General features: G+C 42.4%; 1 protein-coding gene across 11 annotated transcripts in view; it reads left to right on the top strand.

Annotated features, from left to right (window-relative positions):
* The window catches only part of SLC2A12 (solute carrier family 2 member 12), a 58,110-nt gene that overhangs the window by 5,595 nt on the left and 25,831 nt on the right, over positions 1-26,684 (top strand). For 9 of the 11 annotated variants that reach the window (XM_047733003.1, XM_047732994.1, XM_047733000.1 and 6 more), the window contains exon 2: positions 13,108-14,439. In XM_047733003.1, coding sequence (XP_047588959.1) covers positions 13,108-14,439 — 1,332 coding nt within the window. Of the gene's footprint in view, positions 1-8,400; positions 8,484-13,107; positions 14,440-26,684 lie in introns of those variants that run through there. The other 2 variants (XM_047732997.1, XM_047732999.1) reach the window with 2 other exon arrangements.

Below are 26,684 nucleotides of genomic sequence, written 5' to 3'. Positions count from 1 at the left end.
CCCGCTGAGCCATCCAGGCACCCCAGGAGTATTTTTTACCTGGAGTAAATCAAGTGTAACTCACCTTTAAGCTGTTATCTGGTGCTTCCCCTGGAAGTAATTGTTTCTCAGAAACACTCATGACTCAGGTCTGCTGGCATAATGAGAGTCTGGGGGCTGTTGGTTACATCCATATTATTTGCCTCAAAATGTTATGCTCCTGCCTGCACCTGCTTCCACACTTTGTGGAAGTCGGAGTTGGTAGCAATGTGCAGTGCTAATTTAGAAACCTGCCCGAAATGATATTTCAGCCTCAGATGTGCAGGACTTTTACGAATGGAGAGAAAAGTTGTGATTAAGATCAATTTGTAAGGTGAGAGAGTATTCCCAAACTAATGAAATATTTCAATTCCACTGGGAAACAAAATTGTTGAAACCCCAAGGCAAAATTACGGGAAGAATTTTTCACGAGGTAAGCCCAGTTATGTAGGTACTGCCAAAAACGAAGGAATTCAAGAATTTATGGAAAGGCATAACTGTTATGCTGGAATCAAGGCATCATTTTATTTCCTGCACTATCAGTAAGGGAGACTGTTTCAAAGTTTTACTTCCATGTTATGGCGATTTTACCCCACAGATTCAGGCTAAACAAATCTTTATTGAACGATTATTGTGGGTCAAAGCCTTCTATTACTATTATTGCTTCTTATCTTTGCAACAACCTCAATGAGATAATATTATCCCCAGTTCACAGATAGGCAAACTGAGGCTAAGAGAATAACAGCAAACATTACCATGCCCAACGCAGTTTTCATTCTCATGGATTCTCGTAACAACTTTATGAAGTAGGTAATGTTATTATCTACATCTTGGGAATGAGGACACAGAGGAACAGAAAGGTTAAGGGACATGTCACAAGCTAGCTGATAACTTGTCAGGCACTCTGACTCCTGACTGTACCTTCACCATTCGGCCCAGGCACCTTCTAGGGGGAAGAAAGGGATGCTCTCCAGGAAGCATGGGTAACGTGTGCCAGAGTCTCAGTATCCTAAGATCCAGTCCAGAGTTTTGCCCACCTGACCATTAATACCATCCAGCACTGATGTCTCTACTTCCTGCTCTGTTCTGTGATCTGATCTGGGATTTGGGGTCTCTGTTACACTCATTTCAGAACTTTTTTTTTCTTTTTTATTATAACTACTTCCTTAATTTTCCATGCAACATGTCTTTGGCTATAAGGTTATGAGTTTCTGGATAAAATATATATTCTGGTACCTATCAGAATTCTGACTGCAGGTACTATGAGCTTGGGCAACTCATGAGAAGTAGGAACTACGTCTTTCCTCTGTATTTCCATCAGGCGTCACAAGCACGTAGGACAAGGAAACACCATCTTGAGCCATCAAATCCAGATATAAGGTAGGAAATCTCTCAGCGCAGTGCTTGCGGTGACCACCGTGCTGATCGCACTGTTTATCCAGATGAACCTCTCACCATCTGTGCCCAACACAGTGCCAGCCCATGGTCCATCCTTCATCGTTACATGGGTAAATGAATTAAGTGTTCAGCTAAACTAAAGAACATTTTGCTTCAGCAAAACTAATTGAGCTGGATACTTCAGAGTGAAAAAGGACACAGAAAACCTTATCCATGGTTACAGATTTTTCCAACTCATCAGAAAGATAAGAATCTAAGTAATTACAAGATGATTGCTTAGCCAATGTTGAGTCCACTAAAACTCAGACATGATGCTAGACCCTGGGTCCAGCGGTGAATAAGAGACAATCATGTGATGTAGATGCTTATTACCAACTGGTAGAGAGAGAAAAGAGATCGGGGAGCCCACAATGGAGAAAGTAGCCGGATGAATGATACTCTGCTAGGACCCAGGTGGGGGGCGGGGCGGGCAGCTCCACCAGCTTTTAATGGATTCTGGGAGATAGGAGAGCGAAGCTGAGTCCAGAAAGCATAACTGAGGTCAATGCATTTGCAGAGAGTATTAGAACCTTGTGCGCCAGTTCTCAGAAGAGAGAATGGCACATTCAGGGACCTACGGGTATTTCTGTATGACGAGAGCACAGAGTTCATCCAGGGGCCAGAGGATGGCAGAGGAATCTGAAGATGTAAGCAGGGACCATATCGGGAAACCTTTGTGCTAAGCACCACGAGAGGAGGGATTCTTCAGAAGAGGCTCTATCAGTTTAGAGAAACCAAGCCAGTCTCTGCACATGATCACAGTGGGGACAGCATTAGGGAGCCCTAGAGAGCCTCACCTGCATGTTGAAATCAGCTTCCTGGGGATCACCATTCTTTTAATATTTCAACAGACAGAGCTCCAGCCCCTCTAAGGTTGGATCCATATGCCTCCTTGCTCCCCGCCCCTCTCTGCCCATCCTCAAACTCACACTGTCTCCCTTAGGAGCCTTGTGGTCCTTCTTTTTTTTTTTTTTTTTTTTAAGATTTTTTTTTTTTTTTTTTTTTATTCATTTGACAGAGATCACAAGTAGGTAGAGAGACAGGCAGAGAGAGAGAGGAGGAAGCAGGCTCCCTGCTGAGCAGAGAGCCCGATGCGGGGCTCGATCCCAGGACCCTTGGATCATGACCTGATCCGAAGGCAGAGGCTTTAACCCACTGAGCCACCCAGGCGCCCCCCCTTGTGGTCCTTCTGATCGCTTTTTGTGCCAACTTCCTGCCTTTACTGATTGTTAACTTTCACCTTGTGTAGCGAGTCCTTTTCTCGTGTCATTGCTCTGATCCACGTGTGGATCACCGCCCCTTTTCCTTCCCATTCTCAAATCCCATTCATAGGAGCTCTTCGTGGATCACTGTAGGACAATTAAATATTTGATGGGCCCATTAAAATTTTCCTGTCAAATCCACCGTAGGAAATTTCTTGTAAACTGACTTATGTAAAACACATATGCCTGTGACCCTGTTGTTTCCTTATGTGACTTTACAGCCCCCCTCCCCCAAACCCGACAACATGTCTGTTCTTTTTCTTCCATTTTTCCTCTTTCTGGACATTCTTCTCCATTCTTTCTTGAACTCTCTTTCTCTTGCTCTCTCTGTTTCTCTCTGTCTGTCTGTCTCTCTCTCTCTGTCTTTCACACACACACATCAGAATTTGTCCTTTATATTACATGAAAACGCCTGACGTTTTTTTCTTCTCTCCCCTTCCCATAGTCCACCTGTGTATCATCGACGTGTCCCATGTGTTTTGCATCCGTAAGGTTTACAATCTTATTTGTTTCTTCCCTTTGTATTTCCCTAATTTACAAATTTTAAATGCACTAAGGATTATTCGCTGCCATTTTCAAGTATGTAGACTCCTTTAACAACTCCTTCAACAACTTTAAATACACCATAGTCTTCGAAGTTTTATATTTATTGATTTGAAAATATGGGCTGATGGAAACTTACTGTGAAATCAGTGGAACTTTGCATTTTTTAAAAAATTTTTCATCATATCTACATACATCTGAAATCTTAAAGTTCAGGTACGTGTGTTATTATTTTTTTTCCAGCATCCACTAATCATTGATGGAATGAAGACCCTTTTTAAATATTTTATTAATCCTCCAAGGTCCCTAGCTCACCCCAGCTTGTACACATTGAGAGCCCTGCCCAGGAAACCTCAGAGGTCTCTAGGTAAGATTATCTGCTGGTTTGTTTTCCTCATTCATCCCCCCACCCCAACTGTCTGTTAAAAATATCCATAAAAACATGGAAAAGATGGAAAGAGATGCAAAATCACAAAAGCATGAAAGCCAGATGTATTCATCAGTGAGTTAGGATTTAACCCTAAATAAGATGCAGGCATGAGCTTAATTCATAAAAGGCAGTGAAATTTTAGTGTTGAACAAACTCCCACGGGGCATCCCTAATTGAAAGAATTTTCAGGAATCAGCTAAAGGGCAGTCATCTCCACAGACCCCTGGAGCCGTGCTGGCAGAGGGTCGAAGTTTTGCTCCACAGCCTAATCTTCCCAGCCATCTTGTTACCGTTACTTCTCTTTCTCTCACAGGAACTACGGTTTCCAAGTTGTCCGCCACTCCGGTGAGGTAGGAAGGACAGCGGCTTATTGGATTGAGGGACATGAAATCAGTGTTAAGAAGGGACAAAGCCGGATGAGCCACTGGAATGGTGCGTTCCAGAAGTTGTAGTATGGCAGGTACTTGTTTTGACAAGTGAAGGACTACGGGCCCCTTTAAACCAAGCAGGAATGATACCTCTTATTCCTAGTCAGGGGCCCAAAAACTGGAAGCAAAAAAAATTCCTTCCTCAATCCAATGGAGTCACACCAGAAAAATAACTAACAGACATCAGACATTTGGCTAGCAGCTACAATGTAGTTTTGAATGTTGGCGAGGTCCAGAGTTGACAGCCAAGAAAGAGTTCTTGAGACGCCTTTGGTGCAAAAAGGTGGTTTTATTATTTGTACAGGACCTGGGGGCAGAAAGAGCTGCTGCATCTGGGTCATGAGGGGTGACCGATTGTATACTTGGGAGTTGGGGGATGCAAAGAAAAGGGAGGTTTTCTAAAGAACTTTTGTATGCTGAAGATGACCTACAAGACACTGGAGGCCTTACCATTGTCAAGTTAAGCATTAACTTGAAGATAGTTGGGAGTTTCCTTCTGGAAGTTAGGTTACGGATAAGAATACAGTTTTCTTGTAAATCACTAAGACACTTGGTAAACTGATAGAGGCTCCTGTCTTTTTTGGACTGTGATCTTTAGTATTTAACCATTTGGATTTTTTTTTTCCTTCCTTCCCTTAGTTTTAGGGCAACCAGGAGTGTCTGAGGAATATCACACAGATCCCATCTGGGGCCATGGGGTGTCAGCTCGTGCTTTGCCCTCAGCTGGCCTTCTGCTCCCTCATCAACATTGCGCCTCCTGGCCTAGCTAAGAGGGAACTAGTGGCTAGAATGAGGTGTGTCAGACACTAAAAAGCCAACAGCTGCTCTCACTCCCTTCTCATTTTCGGCCTTTCCTAGCTGTGGAACTAAAATATTCCAACGCTTGCGTCTCAGTCTTTCTTGCCAAGATGGACCATGGAACCCATTGGTTCTGGTCAATGAGACATTTGGGTGAGTCTTCAGCTGGGTCTGAAAATGAAGCTGCCAAAGACAGATTAGAGAGAAAAGCATCCAAACGTATTTAATGTAGGTTCTGCACGTCATGGGAATCTCCACTAGGAAATAAAGACTGTAAGAAATGGCTAAGTGTGTGTACTCTCGGTCTGATGATGAGTGGACAGGCATGGAGTAACATGGCAGGTCAAGCTGTATGAGGTTAAGCATAGGAAGCTAGGGGAGGCTTGGCAAGGCCTGTTTGTTCAGATTCTTTGTGGCCGCTCTGTGTCTTCAAAGATAAGATTGCTCCCTTCCTCTGGGTGTAGGGAGGGCATCTCTCATGTGAGGATTTGCTACCTGCTTCCAGGGAGAAGGGCAGGGGGAAGGTCAGAGGGACCCTCCTGCTTCTGCTATTTTCTCAAACTCCTTCAGATTAAAATACTCAATAAGCCAAGGTACCACATTTTAGGAGTAGCATATCCTGAAATCCATCATCTTCCGCGGTGCTTCTAGATAGTTTCGGCCCTGATAAAAGCAAAAAGGCCTTGCCCCACGCCTTCTTCCATTGTCACCTGCCTTTAACTTTGGCTTTTTATGTGTGGAGCTGCTGCAGCCACCTTGCACATATGGTGGCAAATCGGGGACAAAAGCCAATCCTCTGAGGAGGCAGGAACAGAAGGATGGATAGAGTGTGAATCCTTGGAAACACCAAACTCAATTTGGTCTTCTCGCTAATTAAACAGTAAATGCCATAATGTTTTTAATCCTTGTTTTTTAGGTTTTGGTTTCTCACAGTCAAAAATATCATAACTGATCTGGGGGCTAGGTAAAGAGAAGGCAGCAAATCTGGCCATTGGCAAGTCCATTTTAAAAACAAAGGCAAGGAAGGGATGCATTTTGAGATTTCTTTTTTAAGGGACCATTCGTAAGTTTTGAAAAGCATCTGATTTCTGTTCTCTGTAATTTTGTAAAAGTGGACTCTGAAAAAAGAGATTAGAACAATGTCTGACAATGAGAATAAATTGAGGTGATGACAGGGCTGAGGTTGGAGGTACAGACAGACCCATCTGAAACTGTAACGAGTGTGAGGACGAGAAAGCCGCAGGCGTAGAATTATCTGGAATCTGTGACATGGAGGATAAATGGGAGATACTTCTCTAGGTGTACATAGAGAGCACAAGAAGACGGAGACCGGAAATAAGATGAATATATATAACGAACACCTACATAATTATCACTAAACAAATAAGGGGAAAACCCTGAACACTAGAAGTCTTTTCTCAGGAAAAATGCTCAAGTAGTAGCAGCAGAATTTGGAAGAAGCAAGAGCCCAGACTTATCCTGGTGAAAGTCGCAGCCTGAAGGAGGGAAGGAGGGGAGGAATCAGAGGCAAACGAGTGGAAGGAAAGAAAGAAAAGAAGGAAAGTCCTACATGTCATCTGCAGAGGAGGACAGTTAACGGGAGCAAGAGCCAGGGACAGGCGAATAAGCCCACGTAAGCAGATTCCCCTCTGTGCACCTGTGTAGGCCACAGAAGTCAGGAGAAGATTGGTTTCAGGAAAGTGTGTCCGTACAAGTCCTACTGAATCAAACCTGAGATTTGAAAAATGAAAAAGAAAGCAAAGTTCCTATCCTTTTGTTTTAGAAAGGTCAGACCCTAGCAGGTGTAGAGGGAGGCCAAATTTTCCACTGGGCTGAGTTTCATTGTATGCTAAAGAGGATTAGGGGGCCGAGGAGGGGGAGAGGGGTTAGAAGAAGGCTAGAGCCCAGTGTTTGCCATCACAGGGGGGCCCACACGTGGTCTGGGGCTGAGAGGCAGCATCTGGGACCTTTGGCCGCTGGTGGAACCAGCTCAGCTCTCATGGGTCTGCGGGAGCTCTCTGGTCAAGCCAGTGTTCCTCCATGTGACATCCAGTAAGCCTAACGAGCTCTCGTGTCAGGCCCTGTGTGGGTCCCTTGAGGGTGATACTCCTACTCTCAAGGCGCTCCGGATCCAAAGTGACTGGCATAACTGAATAAAATGCAGGGTACTGTGAGGCCACGGGAGGAAAGGCAAGGGAGAGGAGAGAGAGCAATGCTAACCAAAGAGAGGCCGTCTGGAAAGGTTTTGTAGAGAAGGGGAATTTCAGACTGTATCTTCAGAGATGACTCAGATCTCCCTAAGCTCCGAAGTTAGGGGAGAGACATGCCCTGAGGGGGAGCAGCTCCAAGAGAAGCACAAACCTGGGAATGTGCATGGCATTTTCCAGAAACAGCAAGTGGTGGGGATGGGCTGAAGAGCTGGTGCATGGAGACCGCTGTGGGACCTGCAAAGCTGAGTCCCAGATGGGGCTGCTGCACACAGTCTGAACATCTAGAGAACAAGGCCGTGCACAGGGCTGCCATTTCATAATGCAGAAATATATGAGCGATAATGAAACAATTTATGGTCTCTACCACGGTGCTGTATTAACAGGCTAATAATAGTGCTGAAAGCTTTATAGAAATGCTAATGCTGTGCTGCTCAGACGCTAAGTATTTGTGTAAATACAGAATTGTATATGCTCACTGTTCCAGAATATTACGCATTCATCTTTTAGTCTACTGACAGAAACTTGGGAGAAGAGGACCAAGGATCCATATTCTGGAGTGCTGTTATCATTCATTCTTTTATTCAATCACTCAAGGAACATTCGTTGAGTATTTATTTACCTTGTGCCAAAGACCAGAGATGAGAATACAGAGATAAAGAAAGCTGAGTTCTTGCTTTAAGGACTTTCGGTTGAACAGAAGACAAATGAATAAATAAATGAGCACCTTGAATGACAGGTGCCCTAGAAACACATTCTTTGGGCAGGAGGAGCACCGAGGGCTTAAGGTGAGGCTGCAGAATAAGGCAGAGCTGGGTGGCTTTACTGGGAGAGATGGCACTTGAGATGACTCTTGAAAGAAGAGTTGGGATTAAAGATACTCAGAAGGAGTGGAGAAAGGGGGAAACCACATCTGCAAGGCCATTTGGGGGCCACTGCAAGTTTTTCTTGAGCAAACCATGAAGTAGGGGGTCTTCTCCATTTCTGAGACCTTGGCACGGGGCCAAGTGGTCTAATCCCTTGGCTGCCTGCCAGAAGGATCTGCGCACACACGCTCTGCCGGGTGTGGTAGGGCTTGGTGAGTGGGCAAGTGTTCACTGTGTGTCCATTATGCGCATAGGCTATAGTCGGCATACAGGGAAGAAAGGAAAGCAGACAGCCGGCAGCAACTCAAATATTATGGAAAACTGAGTGTCTCGTGCACGAGCCAGTTAGAGCGTGGCTTCCTGTGAGTCACCGTGAACAGCAGACAATGCAGCCTTTGTGACCTCGCTAAGGCTGCGGAGGCTCCTGCCCTCTGTGTCTTCCGTGTGGGTCTCAGGCCTTCGTGTGAAGCACCTTGCTCGTGAGTGCCTCTCTCGTGAGCGGTTTTACCTTCTTACCTTGTTATAGCGTCCTCATGACACCAAAAGGCACACCGCTGGTCTTCCAGCAAAGCAGCCAGACTCAGGGGGAGGCACGAGCCAAGAGACGGCAGGTGCCACTTGCATGTGGTTTCTGTGATGTCTGAAAAAGACAGAGACGTCTCTGTGGCCCTTTTGGGGAAAATGAATGTGAAGAAACAGCCCCTGTGAAGCAAGGCCACGAACAAAACGGATGGAGATGCTCAATTTCACCAAGAACATGAAGTGCAAAGTGTTTGACTTCATGGCTGGATGTTCTTTGAAAAGACATTCATTGGAATTCCTTGTCCTGCCCTCTCCTTTAGCTCTGGCTGCTTTTTCTGGGCACAGCGAGCTGCCTAAACTCTCCCATCAGTGTTTAGGCAAACATAAAGCCCACCTTCCTGCCACATGTTCTTTCATTGTTCGTGCGCAGATCTCTTAGAAAAGCTGTTTCTGCTTCCTGATGCCCATAGGACTGACCTTGCTTTTATTACCATCAACCAAACGTAGGTAGGGAAAGAAGCTCACTTTTTATGCTTCTTTTCATTGTCTTTAAATGATCAAATAACTCCAGGAAATTGTCCTGTGGTGGAAGTCCCACAGTGGCACAGGGCCACGATCCCAGGAGCATTAGGCACTAACCTTCTACAGGCTGCTGGAATTCAAAATCCCAAATGGGCATCGTGAGACTTGTACAGGAACATCAGCAGTACCAAGTAGCAGTATCGAGATGAGTGGAAGTTGTTTTGGTCGGTATCCCTTAAAGCATATCACAAGGAAGACAAACCCCTCAAATAAGATGCAGACAGTGAAGACCTTAGCCTAATTCTGTGGCATATAACCCATGTGGGTAGGCTCCTTGTGTGGGAATAAGGCCACAGAATGTCTTAGTGTACATTTTTAGGCTTTTAAAGGCCAACTCCCTAGATAGATGATACGTAGATCGATCGATCGATCGATCCATAGATAATGTGTTATGTAAAATTATTTTAGAACTTGTAATTTTATAAAAATAATTTTTAATAATTCATATAGAAATAATTTTATTATATTTTAAAGAATTTTATTATCATATTTTTAAAGAATTTTTATTAGCATATTTTTAAAGTTTCTCATCCTTGTGCATGATAATTTATTATCATATTTTTAAAACTCTTAGCTGCTGGGTCTCCAGAGGGACATTGACAAACCAGGATGGGTTCCAGACCCTTTGCACACATCCCAGTTCATCAGTGTCCCATAAACACTGACAGAAAGAACAAGGCATATGAACCTGAGTCCAGAAAATGGACAAAGAAACAGGGTCTCTCCCCTGTCAAGAGCATTTCCCCCACAACACAAGAAGCAGGCTTGTGACTTGCCCCACACCTCACACTCACTCCTCCTCAATTCACTACCTCAGACTCTGTCTGAAGTAGAATGATAGAGCACCAAAGGAAGGGACTCTTGTATCTCAATGGGTCTTTCTTTTGGTAGGGAAACCCTATTTCCCACCCAGCAAAGGGGGAAAACTAGGAAGGGAAAGGAGAAGGGCAGAGTGGCAAGGACAGTCTTCTGCTATTCAAGCGGCTCCGGCATCTGTTCTGCCATGTCCTTGACTCAGTATCCCCATGCTGGCCTGTGTCACTCAAAATCCCCTCCTGGGTTGCCTCCCTCAATCTAACTTTTAAGTGTTTCATTCTCCAGTGTTACTTATTTCTTTAATCTGAATATCGGTGACCAATCGCCTGAACACATAGAAGCGAATCAATATGGCAAACAGAGATAAAATGAATGACAAGTAGAGATATGAAGTAATATGATATTCTTATCCAAATGTGAGAATTTGACCTGATTCTCCTTGTGGTAGAGAAATATGTTGTTCTAGCACAAATTTTGATGTGTGTGTCTATGTGTGTTTGTGTATAGTGAAATATGAGGATATTAGGACCACAATGGGGAAAATATGTGGAAATTTAGGACATGAATGAACCTGTAAGAGAGTACTTTTAAGTCATTTTACAAGTAAAGATTAAAGCAGTGCATAATAAATGATAGATAATAGAGATATCACCAGAATGTTAAGTTTCTTGGGGGGCAACTACTAACTACATCTGGTTTCTTTCGTTGCTACAGATATGCCTCCCAGTACCTAGGAAAATGTCTGCTGTGTACTGGTACTAAATATTTGTTTTCTGACTCGCTAGATAAACCACTGATTTAATTTTCATTTAATGGTTTGTGTTCACTATGCTCGTGAATTAAATTCTATATTATTGTGGATTCTTGCATTTTTATTTGTTCCTCCCTCTAAATAGTCAATCTTTTTTAGATTATTTTTTTAAAGTTACCTATGTCCCAGGATCCTGGAAATGTAAAATGCGTTGGATATTTCTTATGGAAGGAAATTCAGACCAACTTTATTTGACCAGCTCCTTTTTCTAACCCCCTACAACGGCAGGGTTAAATGGCCCTTGCTCAGCCTATGATAAAAATGTACCCGCATACATGTCTAGTCCAGTCTATACACATCTCAGGTCTTTTCTTCTCCAGCTCCCTTGCTGTTTTCTCCTCTTGTAAATGTTGGCATTCCCTAGGTCCCAGTCGTAGTCCTGCTTCTCCTGCTCCTCTGTTTATTCTCCCTAAGTGATCTCATTCATTCCCATGATTTTAAATCCCAGATGCATGCTGCGGAATCCCAAATACGTGTCTCCAGCCTTGACTTTTAAATTCCAAATCTGTATATTAGTATGAATTGACATTTTAAAAAAGATTTTATTTGTTTATTTGACAGAGAGATAGAGAACACAAGCAGGGAGAGGGAGAGGGTGAAGCAGGCTCTCCACTGAGCAGAGAGCCCGATGTGGGACTCGATCCCAGGATTCTGGGATCATGACCTAAGCCGAAGGCAGCTGCTTAACTGACTAACCCACCCAGGCACCCTGAATTGACATTTTTAACTGAAGGTCTTATAGATAAAACAACTAAAACATTTCAGTAAATCTAAAACAGAGATCTTCTGATTTCTACTCCTTCTTTTACCCCCACTTATAACCAGTTCTCTTCTCAGTCTTCCTTTGCTCAGTATATTTCCCTGAACAATATATAGGCCTGTACACAGGGTATTGAACATTGTAAAATCACCCAGCCAACAGCTCAAACCATGGATGCGTCTTAGGTTCTGACCCACCTCTTCACCTTCTAACTCCAATTCATGAACAAGTGTAGTCGTTTTTACCTCCAAATTCCCTTGAATCTGTCTACTTGTCTCCAGGTCTACTCTGAACATCCAAGTCTAAGCTACCATCATCTCTTGTTAACCCTAAGGCAACATACTACTCTTTGTTATCAGTCTTGCTCCTGGAAGAACAAGTCTGCAGCCAGCAACAAGAAACTCTGAAGTCAATGCCCCCATACCGCTCAGTGTGCATCAACCCCTTTATAACTTGGAAAACCATAAAAAGTTGTCACTGTGACTTGCAGGACCCTGACTGAAGCATCCCCTCTGTACCTCTCCAAATTTAGTGGATCCTATTTACCTCTCTAAGCTGCTGTGCCCCACATATGATGTACTGGCTGTCCAACAGTTCCAGAAACATGCTTTCCTGTGTTACACCTTGCAAACTATTGTTTCCTGTTGCTGCAATGCTCTTCCGTTGGTTAGTTTTTGTTTCATTTTGTTTCTTTCTTCACAAGTTACAAATATATAACAGACATCCAGAAATTTTCTTTCTGAAAATTAATGACTATTTACCTTTTGCTATTTTTCCTCAGTTTTTAACATTAAATTATAAAACAATATGAAGTCCCTTTTGTTCTTCTTCCCCCCAAGTTCCATTCCCCTGCCTCCTTATTCAGAACAAGTAATGGGTGCTATTAGTTGCCTCCCTTGCATCCATTTCTTTCTTCTTTCTGGTGCAACTTTAACTTTGTTAAGGCACACACGCACGCACCCACGACCAATATCCTCATATGTTTTAGCAAGAGCCAACTGTGGTCGGATGTGGCCAAGGAGATATGAGGTCAGGTTTCCTGGAGGCTGTGCTTCATTTTCCCCCAGGTTCCACCAGGGGACACCTGTAGCACTTCTTGAGGCTCCTACCCTCTCTACTCTGTCCTCCTTTAGAGGACAGCCTGCAGCAGGACCTGAGGAATTGGGCTGTCTGAATTTCTGATCCAACGCCAAAGCAGGAAATAAACGGTGTTCTTGTTTGCTCAGTCTTCATCATCTGTCATCTGCTTATCTTGCATAGCTCTCTGCTAGTAACTAAAAACAGCATCAGCAACACGAATAGAAGGAAGTTACTTCCTAAATGTATCCCCTCTCCTCCCAAAAATGAAAGAAAAGGATTTTTCTTTTTACATCTGATCATTTTTGTTAAGATATTATTTTATTATAACATATTTTAATACATTCCTTATATATTATTTTATTATTACATATTTATTATTTTGATATACTTTAATATATTTATCTTATTTTTTATATATATTTATGTGTGTGCTTCTACTCAGTGCTCCGAGAAACTTCCTTATATAAGGTTAAGTCTCCATTCAGACGTAAAGTGTTTAAAATAACAGTGCAGAACTGACCTCTCTGTCTCTCCTCTCTGCCTGTAGGTTGCGGCATGTTTACTCTCCTGTCATCTGCCACAGCTGCTGTCAGTGGCCTCCTGGTGGGTTATGAACTTGGGCTCATCTCTGGGGCCCTTCTTCAGATAAGAACCTTATTAGCCCTAACCTGCCATGAGCAGGAAATGGTTGTGAGCTCCCTCCTCATCGGGGCCTTTCTGGCTTCCCTCACTGGAGGGGTCCTGATTGACAGGTCTGGAAGAAAGGCTGCCATCATCTTGTCATCCTGCCTCCTTGGCCTCGGAAGCCTAGTCTTGATCCTGAGTTTATCTTACACAGTTCTCATAGTAGGCCGCATTGCTATAGGGGTTTCCATTTCGCTCTCTTCAATTGCCACGTGTGTTTACATCGCAGAGATCGCTCCACAACACAGAAGAGGTTTTCTTGTGTCCCTGAATGAGCTGATGATTGTCACTGGCATACTCTTCGCCTACATTTCAAATTACGTGTTTGCCAGTGTTACCCATGGATGGAAATACATGTTTGGCCTTGTTATTCCCTTGGGAGTTTTGCAGGCAATTGCAATGTATTTTCTTCCTCCAAGTCCCCGGTTTCTGGTGATGAAAGGACACGAGGAAGCTGCTAGCAAGGTTCTCAGAAAGTTGAGAGGCATCTCAGATACAACGGAGGAACTCGCTGTAATAAAATCTTCCCTGAAAGATGAGTATCAGTATAGTTTTGGGGATCTGTTTCGATCAAAGGACAACATGAGGACCCGGATAATGATAGGCCTGACACTGGTATTTTTTGTGCAAGTCACTGGTCAGCCAAACATACTATTCTATGCATCAACTGTTTTGAAGTCTGTTGGGTTCCAAAGCAATGAGGCAGCCAGTCTTGCCTCCACGGGGGTTGGAGTTGTCAAGGTCATCAGCACCATCCCTGCCACTGTCCTTGTAGACCATGTTGGGAGCAAAACCTTCCTCTGTATCGGCTCCTCTGTGATGGCAGCTTCATTGGTGACCATGGGCATCGTGAATCTCAACATCCCCATGAACTTCACCCGTATCTGTAGAAGCCATAGCCCTATCAACAAGTCCCTGGATGAGTCTGTGTTTTATGGGCCAGGAAATCTGTCAGCCCGTGATGACACTCTTAGAGAACTCTTTAAGGGGATGACTGCCCACACCAGAAACTCCCTAATGCCCACGAAAAATGATGTGGATAAGAGAGGGGTGACGACCTTTCCAAGTGCTGGACTGAGCCAAGCTGAATACCAGACAGTCACAGACCCTGCGGACATCCCAGCTTTCTTGAAATGGCTTTCCTTAGCCAGCTTGCTTGTTTATATTGCTGCTTTTTCAATTGGTCTAGGACCAAGTAAGTATTTTATTTTTTTATTCCTTCCTTCTTTGCCCTTATGAATGTTAACAGATTGCTTTTGACCATCAGAGCATCTTACGGCTATGGTACATTTTACATAAAACTACTAGAAGTAAGATGGGGATAATACTGGCCACCTGATGTTTCTACTAATGTGGAAAGTATGCTTGGCTCATACCTCCTTTGTGAAATGTGCAGGGCTGGTATTCCACAGAAAGATTAGTTTTCCATTATCTGTCACATGAGGATAATTTAAGAGCGATTGATTGGAGTAACCCAGACCTCGAAAGATACATATTGCCCAAGAGAATATATTGTTTTATGAAATCAGTTTACTGGGATAACATTTTCTTCTGTATCATTCCTGAGTTCTTTATAAATGGAAGAAAAAAAAATCAATCATTCTGATTTTCTTAAGGCATACTCCGGGAGGCATTCAGTAAAGAATGAAGAACTGGAAACAATGAGTTGGGAAGGAGGGCGGATTATTCCTTTAAGTACCATGTGTTTTATCACCAGAGTAACCTCCCTGAGCACTTTACTCATTAAGTAGGAGAATGGGAGTCAAGGTACTCCTATTCCATACAATATAAACAATTTACAGGGAGATAGCTCCATGATCGTCTTATTTTATGCAGCCAGTCTACTCCAACCACGAAGTTTAAACGCTTCTTTTGCACAAACTCTCTAGAGTTTTCTAGAACAGGTTGTTGCTGTTCCTTGTCTTGCAGCCTCTTACCCAGTCTAAAACTCTCTTTAGCGAAGTAAAGTTGCACCTCTTACACCTTGCTTTTATTCTCTCAGACTTCTCTCCCCTTCTCCCTTTCTTCCTTCCTCTCTCACACAAAGTCTTGTTGTTTACGAGGATCAAGGACCAAACAAATGTGCTCAAAGAGAAGGAAGTAGTGGAGCTTGGGAGCCTGAGAAGACATAGGTTATGCTGAAGGAGAAGGAATCTCATGGACAAATTTTGGTTTCTGGTGTCAGTGTTTCCAGAAAGAAAGTCACTTTAGGGCTTGCTCTGGTGATCTATGGTTAAGTCATTAACTCTTCATTCAGGTGATATGTATCAAGTGGCTATTTTTTCCCAAGAACAAAGAACCATGCCAGATGTTGGGGAAACAGTAATGAACAAGACAGACACTGTCCCTGTCTTCAAGGAGATTACTCCTGACTTCACTGAGCTATATTCCCCCTGTCTGCTGCTTTCTGGTCGGCGACTGGTGGGTTTGGCCTGCTTAATCTCAGGTAATTAACTGGATTCGCACAGGGCGGATCCAGCCTCTCCTGCAGCTCTGTTTCCTCACCGTGCGGTGGGCTGTAAGTGAGATCAGCCTCTGGATATTGACTCTTTCAAATTCCAGAATGAGAGAAGGAATCTCATTGACTCTGCTCTTTGCCATGCAGAGTCATAATTGGTTGTTCAGGGACACCTCTAGGCCACATGGTCCAAACTATGGATGACCAGAGCTGGCCCTTCCTCTGGCATTAAGAGTAGATGAGTCTGCTTACGAGACCTGTACATGGACTGATAGAGTAAATACTACAATACCATCAGCTTCTGATCTCTCTGACTTGTTTCTGAACCTTGGCCCACCTTGTTAGGACTTAACAAAGATAAATATTATTAATGAACAGTTTCCTAGAAACAGGTTTCTACTATATTTCAGGATTTAGTTATCTTGGGTGTGTACCTGGGAGACATTTGTCTTAATCAGTTTGGGTTGCTATAACAAATCACCAAAGACCATGGCTTAGACAACAAAGATTTATTTCTCACAGTCTAGAGGCTGGCAAGTCCAAAATGAAGGTGCTGGCAGATTTGGTTGTTGGTGAGGGCCCCCCTCCTGGTTTGTAGATGGCCATCACTTTCTTGGTGTGTCCTCATATGGCAGAGGGATGGAGAGAGAGAGAGACCTAGCTAGCTTTATTATGTCTCTTCTCATAAGGCATTAACCCCATCATAGGGCTCTACTTGATGACCTAATGACCTCCTACAGGCCCTACCTCCAAATATCACATGGGGAATCAGGACTACAACATATGAGTTGTAGAGAGGACACAAACATGCAGTCCAGACAAATACTTAATGCCGTTACTCTGGTACATGAAGCTAATGAACTTTGAAAAAGCATCTTATACTTTTATTTTTAGAAACTCTTTAAAGTCTACCAGAAGGGCAAGAAAGAAGTGTTAGTTTGTACCAAGGAATAACTTAACCTTCTTTGTGAACATTCCTGTATGAATAAGTACAGTCAGTTTTGCTCATATGATAAACATCAGGTGATATTGTCCTCATTGATTTCCTTTGCCAGCATCTTTTTTTCTATAGATTTATTATAAAACAAAATATTTTTACATCAATTTTCTTGATACGATTTTTTGAAATATCAAGAATCAACTAAGAATCTAAGGAAAGCTTAGCAAAAAGAAAAGGATGCTTTCTTTGTTTTAAGTCAGAGACGTTGATCTTAAACTTCAGAACCCACCCATTCATGGTCAGAGTTTTCCCCAGCCCATACTACCCTTCTCCCTTTAGTTTTTGGGTGACTTTGAAAAAATGCAGCAAATTCTTAGCACTAGTGTATCATTTGATGCATTATTTTATTAGAACAAGAATTCCCCTTTTCAGGAAACTTAGTTTGATTTTGGAAAAAAGTATTGGGGGCTGTTTGTTATGTGCCTTTTAGGATTCTTTAAATAGTATTCTATGCTAATTTTTTAAAAATGTGATTTGGGCTTTAGATTTGACTAATATTTATTGACACCTCTTACATCAGATACATAAGAGGAAGGCTTTTCATACTTTGGAGCATTTCATTTTACTTTCACCACAAGCCTGTGAAGAAAGAGTATTCATCAAATTTTATAAATGGTGGCACTCTATCTCAGAGAGGCTAAGTAACTTTCTCAAATAGTTGAAAATATCTCCTGTCTTCTGAAATTCAGTGGTAATGCCTCGTCGAGGACACGAATAGACAGTCCAGTGTTGGTCTTGTTAGTAAATGTTAATTCCTTTTAGTTCCCTCTGCCATGAAAATACATTAGAAATAAGAATGAATGGAAATAGTGAATCACTGTCCACTGTGTTTTGGGCCACTCTGCATTTTATGCAAGAAAGAGATAGTCTCTCTTTTTCTGAAAATCTGCTCTGTAAGCGAGCATGTCTGTTTATGAGGCTGAGCTATACAGGATAAGAGAGGGAGGATAATGATAACTTTTGATGTGTCCTCACTTGAATAACTGAACTTGATTCAGATAATGTTTTATGTGTATTTGGTTAGAATTCAAGCTCAGCCATACAGAGACCAAAGTAACAGTGGGTGAACTAAGGTTGGAGTTTGTTTATCTCTCATTTAGCACCTGAGTAGTTCTGGGGGCTGTGGAGGCTTCCAGGATCAAGTGCCAGAAGACTATAGATGGTGTTCCCAAATCTCCCTGTAGTCAGTGCTTTACTGTTGGTTCTCTATCATGATGACTACTTAGAAATACTAAGATGCATTTTAAAATTTCATCACCCTTTTCTGATGGCTAATGGTCCCTTGGGAATAAGCGAAAGGCAAGAAGTACAGTCAATGAAAGGGAGGCTGGGTATAGAAGGGCCTAGATAATAAGGCACTGTGAGCAATTCCATCAAGGAAGCAGAACCACTGTGAGGAATGGCGGCAAGGAATTTCCTACTAGGGTTGCGCCTCACACTGGGGAAGATGAGAGGGGAAGACAAAGGGGATGGTGAGAGGAAAAGGAGAAGGTTGTTTCTCAGGGTCACAAAGGGAAACTGGTGAAGAAACCTGTGGAAGCCTGTGGAAGCCTGTTGCCTCTGCCTCTGGCTATGGCCTGAGGTCTCTGCAGGTCAGCAGGGTGCAGGGAAGAAAAGCTGGACTCAAAGCCAGGACAAATTGGAATCTGTGAGAAGCGACTGGAGCCCGTATCTGTCTCTCACCACATCAACTCTGAGGACACTGGTCACTTTCAGAAAAACCGGTGTCCTTCTCCACAGAATCCTGACTGTGTGCCTGGTCTAGTAGTAGGAAAGGCTGGAGGAGGGGACCCGTTCACCGGCTGCTCCCCCAGACCAGCGAGGAGAGGCAGCATGTCACAGCAATGTGACAAGCTGCCATAATGTCTAGGACCCAGCATGGGGCTGATGTGTCACTTTGGCCTTCCAAGTTTCTTTCAAATATATCTTCCCAGCAACCCTCACCAAAAACTACACAGAGGAGGGAACTCTGGGAAATGTAGTTCCAGCTGGGATAAATGGACACAGTATAGAACCGCCCAAGTAAGAAACTCTGGACTCAGAGAGAATAGCTGTGAATATGGAAAAAAAAAAAAATTCCAGAAGGTCAATGGCCCTGAATTCTCTCTTCAAATGCTGTGATAGGTATTTATTTCTTTTAATTAAAACATTAATTGTTAAAATGGATGACTAGCTTCCATTCCATCTCTTTCTGAAAAGAGATGAGGTCATTAAATTAATGTCTCTTGGCTTTTGTTTCTCTAGCTATAAAACCAAAAAACACTCATTTGCTAATGCATTGTAAAAGCCTCCACATTTATTTTCTCAGGGGCGTTCATAATCTCCCTTGAGCTGATGACTCTCACATATCTCTCCAGTTCTATCATGTCATATGGCTTCTAGTTCCTTTTCTCCTAATGAGTACTGGATTTTTCTACTTTTACGCTTTACTGTCAGCCCAAGGTGAGAAGCCCAAATGTTGAATTCTTTTCTCCCTTATGCCAGGGGAATGTCCCTTGCTGTCATTCAGTCTGGTGTTCTGGGCCTTTTCTCAATCCAGTCAATGACCAAATGTTCTTGCATTTCCCCTCACAAATGGCTCCTGTGTATATCTTTTCCTTTCCATTTCCATAGGCTACCCCATATGAGCTCATGCCTAGATTCCTGGAAGACCCTTCCTGTAGTTCTCTAAACACTGCAGGTCCTTCCCATGTCCACCCATCCGCCATGGGAGAGCACCTTTGTTACCATGTTCCTCATGTCAGCACAGCTCTTGAATCTTCCAGGGCCGCCTACTTTCTACCAAATCAGAGAAGTCAAATACCTTTCAAGATGAAACTAAGGTGAGAAATGATCTAGCCCAACATATTTCTTTTGTAGAAAAGAAAGAAGTCCAAGAGAAAGAGGTGACACAGATTTAGGACTAGAACCCCAGGCATCTGGAGCCCCATTCCATCCTCTTTCTACAACTATCTGACCCATCTCTGAGAGAAAAATGATGTGATTTTCTTTTTTTTTTTTTAAATTTTTTATTTATTTAATTTATTTGATAGACAGAGATCACAAGTAGGCAGAGAGGCAGGCAGAGAGAGGGGGAAGCAGGCTCCCTGCCGAGCAGAGAGCCCGATACGGGACTCGATCCCAGGATGCTGGGACCATGACCTGGGCTGAAGGCAGAGGCCTCACCCACTGAGCCACCCAGGCGCCCGATGATGTGATTTTCAAGGCCCATCATCATCTTACTCAGCTCTGTCTGCATGCCTGCACATCTCTGGGGGCACCATTTACCTTGTAGTCATTGGCTTTGTGCTCTGGGGCTACCATTCGTACAGAAGTACATGTAGACGCCTCATGCCAGAACTGCAAAGTGAGGGACGCCCCCTGCCAATGTACAGTGCTCTCTGTGCTGCTTTATCTCCACTGCTCCACACCCCAGTCAAGGTCAAGGGACACAGGCCCTGGTGGCCCTTCTCATTCCCTTCTACTCTACCCAAATCCTTCCTATCTTTAAAATTTAGTAGAAGTCTTGATCTCCTTTATGAATTCACCCCGTTTCTTAGAGGTTTTTATTTGTATGAACTAGGAAGTATTTCTAGTGTAACATAGTTCAGGTCTGGGAGACCAAGAGCCTGAATTTAAAATCAGAAAAGCTGGGTTCTTCCAATTCCAGCCTTCCTGCCTACCGGCTGTGTGATCTTTAAGTTAGCTATCAACTCTGAAGCTGTTTTGTGTCTATGAATTGTGCATAATAATGCTTGTTCCATCTCATGGGGTGTAGTGAGTGTCCTGTGAGCTGATGCACGGGTGTGTTGGGGTTGCTGTTGCATATGGTGGGAGGAGAAGTCACAACCGGTGTGATAACACGACTTAGTCCTTCATGATGAAATGGATTTCTTCTGTATGTTTGTTTTGGCTTATTAAACAAATATAGTTATTAGAATAAGCTCTTTAATGGAAGAAATGACATCTCATATGTTCTTCCTTCTCTGCCTCTAAGTGAGCATTGCGAAAGTCTGTTTGAAACCACTAAGGAATACATTACTGTTTCTAAGAGGGAAGTTGGGGAAGAAGGGGTTTAAAAACGAGATACAAAAATAAGAAAGATCTTGAAGTGTGTTTTTACATGGGTCAAGCTGTCCAGGGCAGGCCGAGTGCCACATCAGCTGGAAATGAGAAGTTTCTGCACACACTACTGTCCCTGCCAGTCACTGTCATGAAGCTTTCGGCAGAACAATCCATCACTTGGCCATAGTTCCAAAAATCTCTTTCTAGTTTTGCTCCTAAGATAAAATGTTGGGAAGTCAGTTGTGCTCAGAAATAGGGCTTTTCTTTGTCAAGTTGTGAGGAGTTCTTTGGGAATTTCAGACTCAGAGTATCTAAATGTAGCTCTGGGTTTGTCTTGGGTACCTCTGCTTTTTCCTGCTGTATGGAGAACAGTTCTTTTTTGCAAATGAGATGGAGAATCTCATGGTTGAAGGAGGCTTGGGTATGGGAAAAAGAAATGACCCTTCATCTCATGGTTTCTCCAACTTATAACTGCAGTTCCAAGGACTGAGCTGGGTTACATGTAAGTAACAAGGTATAGTTTCAATTTTTTAGAAAGAGGAAAGCATAGACTTTGAAGCAGAGCACCTCCCATACTCGAATCTCAGCAATGCCACTTGCCAGCTGTGCAACCTTAGGGAAGTTAGTCAACTTCTCTGTTCCTTATCTTGTATCACTTATAAATGTGGTTACAATTCACGGTTATCTCATAACATTGTGAGGAGTAAGTCAGCTCATAACAAAGTCCTTAAAGACTGGCCCTAAGAAGTGCCATTTAAGCACTTGTTGAGTAAAATAAACAGGACTAAAGAGCTGGGTATTTACACGTGAGACAGGGAGGCATGAGTCGGAGACAGAATCCCAAATCTTCCCCTCTAAAGAGAACAAGCAGTTATTTCACACCCATAGTTTGGGGCTGTTGATTCTCCTAGAGTTTTTAGAAGGGATCTGGTAATTGTCCTTGTTTTTCTTGCCAAGAGTCAGTCATTTTTGTCTGTATTTGTGCAGTTTTTCTATTGTAAAAGAAAACATATCCTGGGAATTCCAATCCAATCACCAAAATTGTATTCTAGAGGATTGGTATAAACTGCACAAACTGGAGTTTAAAGAAGGTTTTTATTAGAAGCAAGGTTTTCATGCCAGATCTTGGATGCATTATAAAACTTATAAACCTGAAGTGATTTTTGCCCAGGTATTTCATTTAGAGTGCTTATCGCTTGTAACAGATGCAAATCCTTTGCATAAACAGTAATATAAAGGGAGAAGTACTTGCTTTTCCAAAGTAAAATTGAAAGCAAGACTAAGACCGTTTTTATTAAACCTTCTTAAATACGGGTTGGCTTAGAACAACATTCTTTCATCGTATTAGATCACAACATAGTTTCTCCAGCCATAAAAAGTGTTTCTACTTTTAGGTTAAAGCATATGTCCTACATCATTTTATTTTCTGGTCCTCTGTTTCCCTAACTGTAAAATAATAAGGTTGTCTTAGAATCTAAATCCAGGAGGAGCCATGAATTTGGCTGGTACCAAGTAATCTCACGTTATTTTATTTTATGCATTTAAAATGTTATTCAAAGGAATCCATAGTCTTTGCCAGCTTGCCGAAGGGTTCATGACCTGAAGAAGTTAAGAGCCTCTGCCTCCGTTTGTCAGTCACTAATGCAAAAACTCCTCCATCAAGTGAAATCAAGATATAGACTCCATTGTTTTTATTAGAGACCTTTCTTTATTTGACTTTCCATACTTCCTTTTTCACTTTAAGATATGTTCAAAATCTTAACCTTACCCTCCACTGTGTTTCTGGGGGGCTCCTGATCGTCACTTAGCTCCTTTTACTATTTACTTTTACTTTTACTATCATCTGAGGTGATATTTGTAGAGAAACCCAGCCCTCCTTAAATTAGCCACTGTGACATAGAAAAAGTGTGTGGTTATTCTTTTCACAATAATTAGGGCTTTTCAAAATCCAAACATTCTTATGTTCATAAATTAATTAACCAACCTCCTCTTCCATCTCATGACTGGTATCTCTTCATGAAAGCAGATGGAAGGAATTTGTCCAACGCCACATGTTAACTTCAGTAATGAGACCATGACGGTTATCCTTTAACTACCTTTGTATTCACTCATTCAAGCAGAACCTCACCCTGGAGGCTGAGAGACAGGTACCACCAAATCACCTCCCCGAGCTCTTCTACCAAACAGACAGGAGTTCCAGCAAGAAAACAATGTGGGGGTGACCAACAGGAGAGGGAGGAAGTGGTGGGGTTTTGTTCATTCACTCGTGTATGCAACGTATGTGTATTGTTGGCCCCAGTGTTCAATGTGGCGATTCAGGGATGGGTGGGCAATTCGGGGACAGGTGAGCGAGGTCCACAACTTGCCCTCATGGAGCTACTGGTAGGTACAGGCAAGAAATAAGAACATGAATACCTGTACAATATAGTGTCAGGAGGGGCAAAATGTTCAAATCTAGGTGGAAGTAAGAGTGGTAAAGAAACAATGGAAGGATAAATGAAGGAACACCTGTGGAAGAAGTCGAATGGTCACAGAAGGCCTTTCTAGGGTGGTGACATTGGGCCATGGCTTGTATGGAGAAAGCAAAGTGAAGATCTTGGAGCAGGGAGTTTTAAGCAAGGGTGATGGCAGGTCAGGTGGCATTGAGGGGACACGAGCTTGAAAGTTTAGAGGCACAGTAAGAAAGCCTGTTGAGGCTGTGACACAGAATGCTTGAATTCTGATCAGGCTTTGGCATCTGGCTGCCTGGCCTTGAGTCCCAGCTCCAGTGTGTAGAACTTTGGGCAAGTGAATGCCTCTTTCGAGTTTTCAGTTTCCTTACTAGAAAGTGGGGCAATCCTGTCTGCCTCACAGAGTAATTGTGGGGACAAGTGAGGCAATCTCTATAAAACATTCTTAGTTCGTTGCCTCGTGTGTGGTATGGACTCTATTCAGTTAGTTATTAATGCTAATAAATGTCAGACTTTAGTCTACACATGACATGAATAGTTCTGATAATGCCAACCCCAACCTCAGCAAGCATTTTGCTTAAGCCATGTCAGGACACGCAGGAAGTGCTCCATGGCCCTAAGTTGAATTATGATGCCGTGGTCTTCCTCACCTCCTTCCCATACACTATTCCAGTTGGGTCAAGACTAAAAAGAATAGATTTGTGCTTTGAAATATAGGCTAATTCTGGATTGCCTACAGTCAAGAGATCTTCCTAGAAAATCAGACAGATTTTACAGAAAGCCCTGAGGCACTGGGGAAGGATGAAAGGTGTCATATAGCCTGAGAAACACTCCAATGTCCACTCTTCTAAGTTGGTGCAACTGGTTTAGTTGTCCTATGTGTCCTATGTGCACACAAACTCTGCCTTTTTTTTTTTTTTTTTTTTTTTTTTTTTTACAAACAGAGCTCACAAGTAGGCAGAGAGGCGGGCAGACAGTGAGAGGATGAAGCAGGCTCCCTGCTGAGCAGAAAGTCTGACTCGGGGCTTGATCCCAGGACCTAGGATCATGACCTGAGCTGAAGACAGAGGCTCTGTCTTCACTCAGCCACCCAGGTTTCCCCAAATTCTGCCTTTTTTTACTGCTGTTTCCTCTAGCCCAACCTAGAGCCTGGCCCACAACAGAGGCTCAATAGATATGTGTTGAATGAGTCAAAAAAGTGTTTCTGGGACTCTCAGCTTCTTGACTAGTGGTTGATATATCCTGATCCCCCAGTATATATCTGAGTCAATTTATAGGGAATTAGAGATAAATGTATGGTGTGGAGAACTCCATGTACATTTGACCAAAAGTTGTATCTGAATAAAGCTATTCAATTAAGGACACAAGGCCATCTCTAGTATTTGATGACCTAAAGTTTGTGTATTTTAAATTTCCTAAAATTAAAGTCATTTTAAAAAGTTTATAGTGTTAAACAAGATATCCATTTCCAGATTTCTATTTTATTTCTCCAAATACAAAATCCAGCTCTTACTTTGAACACAAAGATTGAGATTAGCAATATCTTGGGTTAATTTTTCATACCTTGGTTTAGTAAATAGATGTATTTGAACCTGACTCTTTACAAAAGAAGACTTGAGACCATTCCTTCACAGTTTTCCTAAGAGAAATATGTGAAAATCTGAACCTGACATTTGGGGTTTGTTTTTCTTATTTAATTAATATTAGAGTTTCAGGAATATTTCAGTGGATTATCTCAGGCTTACCAAGCCCATCAAATCCCTCAGATGGGGGCGCCTGGGTGGCTCAGTGGGTTAAGCCGCTGCCTTCGGCTCAGGTCATGATCTCAGGGTCCTGGGATCGAATCCCGCATCAGGCTCTCTGCTCGGCAGGGAGTCTGCTTCCCTCTCTCTCTCTCTCTCTCTCTGCCTGCCTCTCTGTCTACTTGTGATCTCTCTCTGTCAAATAAATAAATAAAATCTTTAAAAAAAAAAAATCCCTCAGATGTAAATGGGCACCCTGTAGTTAATAACAATAATAAAGGATCTTTGCAGGAAAATCATACCATAGCCACAAGTAATCAAACTCTCAAGAACTGCAAACTGGCTAATATTTTAGCTCACATGCAAGCTAACAAGTTATCCTGTCATAGTTTTATGGATTTTGGAAAACAACAGAAGAGTTCTTGATCAGAGACAGAGACAATTTATTACCCCCCAGAAGAGCAATGGCCAAAATATCAGCATTGCCCTGTCTTCTTAAGCCCCAGTACCCACAGGGCAACATGAAGGGAACCAGATGACATCTTCACATACACTGGGTCATTTTTGAGAAGAGGAGCCCCAAGTCCAGGGAACCCAAATCTTTTATAATAGACACTAAGCCACCCTGATTTCCTCTGTGGAAGAAGATACTAATTTACTGGATAGTAAACAAGCCTTTGCTCCAGAGGAGACACTGTCTCTGTCTTCCAAGGCAGTTTGTTCTACAAACATCCTTAGAAAAAGAGCCCAGAACAAAACAGTCCCTGTTTTTCTTCCTAAGACATGCAGAACTTCAGGAGAGCCATGGAGAATTGTCTCGCAAGTCAAGCATCCTGAAAAGGCCACTCTTCCTGTTTTAAATAAAAAACTAGCATTTTTTCAAGGCTCAAAAACTGTAGAATCGAACTTTTTGTTTGGTTTAGTTTTATGGAGTTCAGCCAGCTTTTTGGAGGATGGGTATCAGTAGGAATCAGAAGACTCATCTGCCATAACATTTAAATTTAGATTTTATACCCAAATAACTCTAGCTCTTCAAAAAGAAATTGTTTGTGTAATGGTTGCACAGCTAAAGATTTTGACAATTCCCAGGGATGTGAAACAGCAGGTTCTAATTTAGAGGTTTACTTAGCTGCTTTACTCCAAGATATGCTGGGTTTACAACAGAGAAGCTTACAGACCAGAAGTACACCCAATGTTTCAAAAAAGATTTTGATATTCTCCATATTTTTTCCTAGAATCTGGGTCTTTAATTTTCAGAATCATCACAGTTGAAGTCACTTTTTGTGATCATCTTTTTTCCCCCTGCCATTCCTATGGGATAATTACATTCCTTTAGAGAAAAGGCATACTACATAAATTATTATGCTTTAAATATGAGAGTTTCAGTATCAACTGTAGCCATTAAACAATCACATTCATACACTGGTTTGTGTTAAGGATAAGTTAAGTGTGTAAGTTTAAGATCTTTCACATTTTTTCTTTTAAATTTTAGGTTTTAGTTATCACCAATATTTCCATCCATATTGTTTCTTTTTTCCAATTAATGAAGTTAAAGTCAATTTTGATTGATTAAAGAGATGAGTTATTCGGTCCTCTGATGTTAACCATTAAAAAATGTGAAGTAAATAAAAATTAGTGTCTGAATAGTTTTACACTAAGTTTGTATCCAGGCAAAGAAGGGAAAACTTAAAGACATATGTGCCCTTACCTAGTTAAGTCCTCTTTTCCTCTTTTGAGTTAGGTGAT

The sequence above is a fragment of the Lutra lutra genome, chromosome 6, assembly GCF_902655055.1.
Source record: "Lutra lutra chromosome 6, mLutLut1.2, whole genome shotgun sequence".
NCBI lineage: Eukaryota > Metazoa > Chordata > Mammalia > Carnivora > Mustelidae > Lutra > Lutra lutra.
Note: the sequence above shows the minus strand (reverse complement) of the source record. Positions and strands in the feature narration are given on the sequence as shown.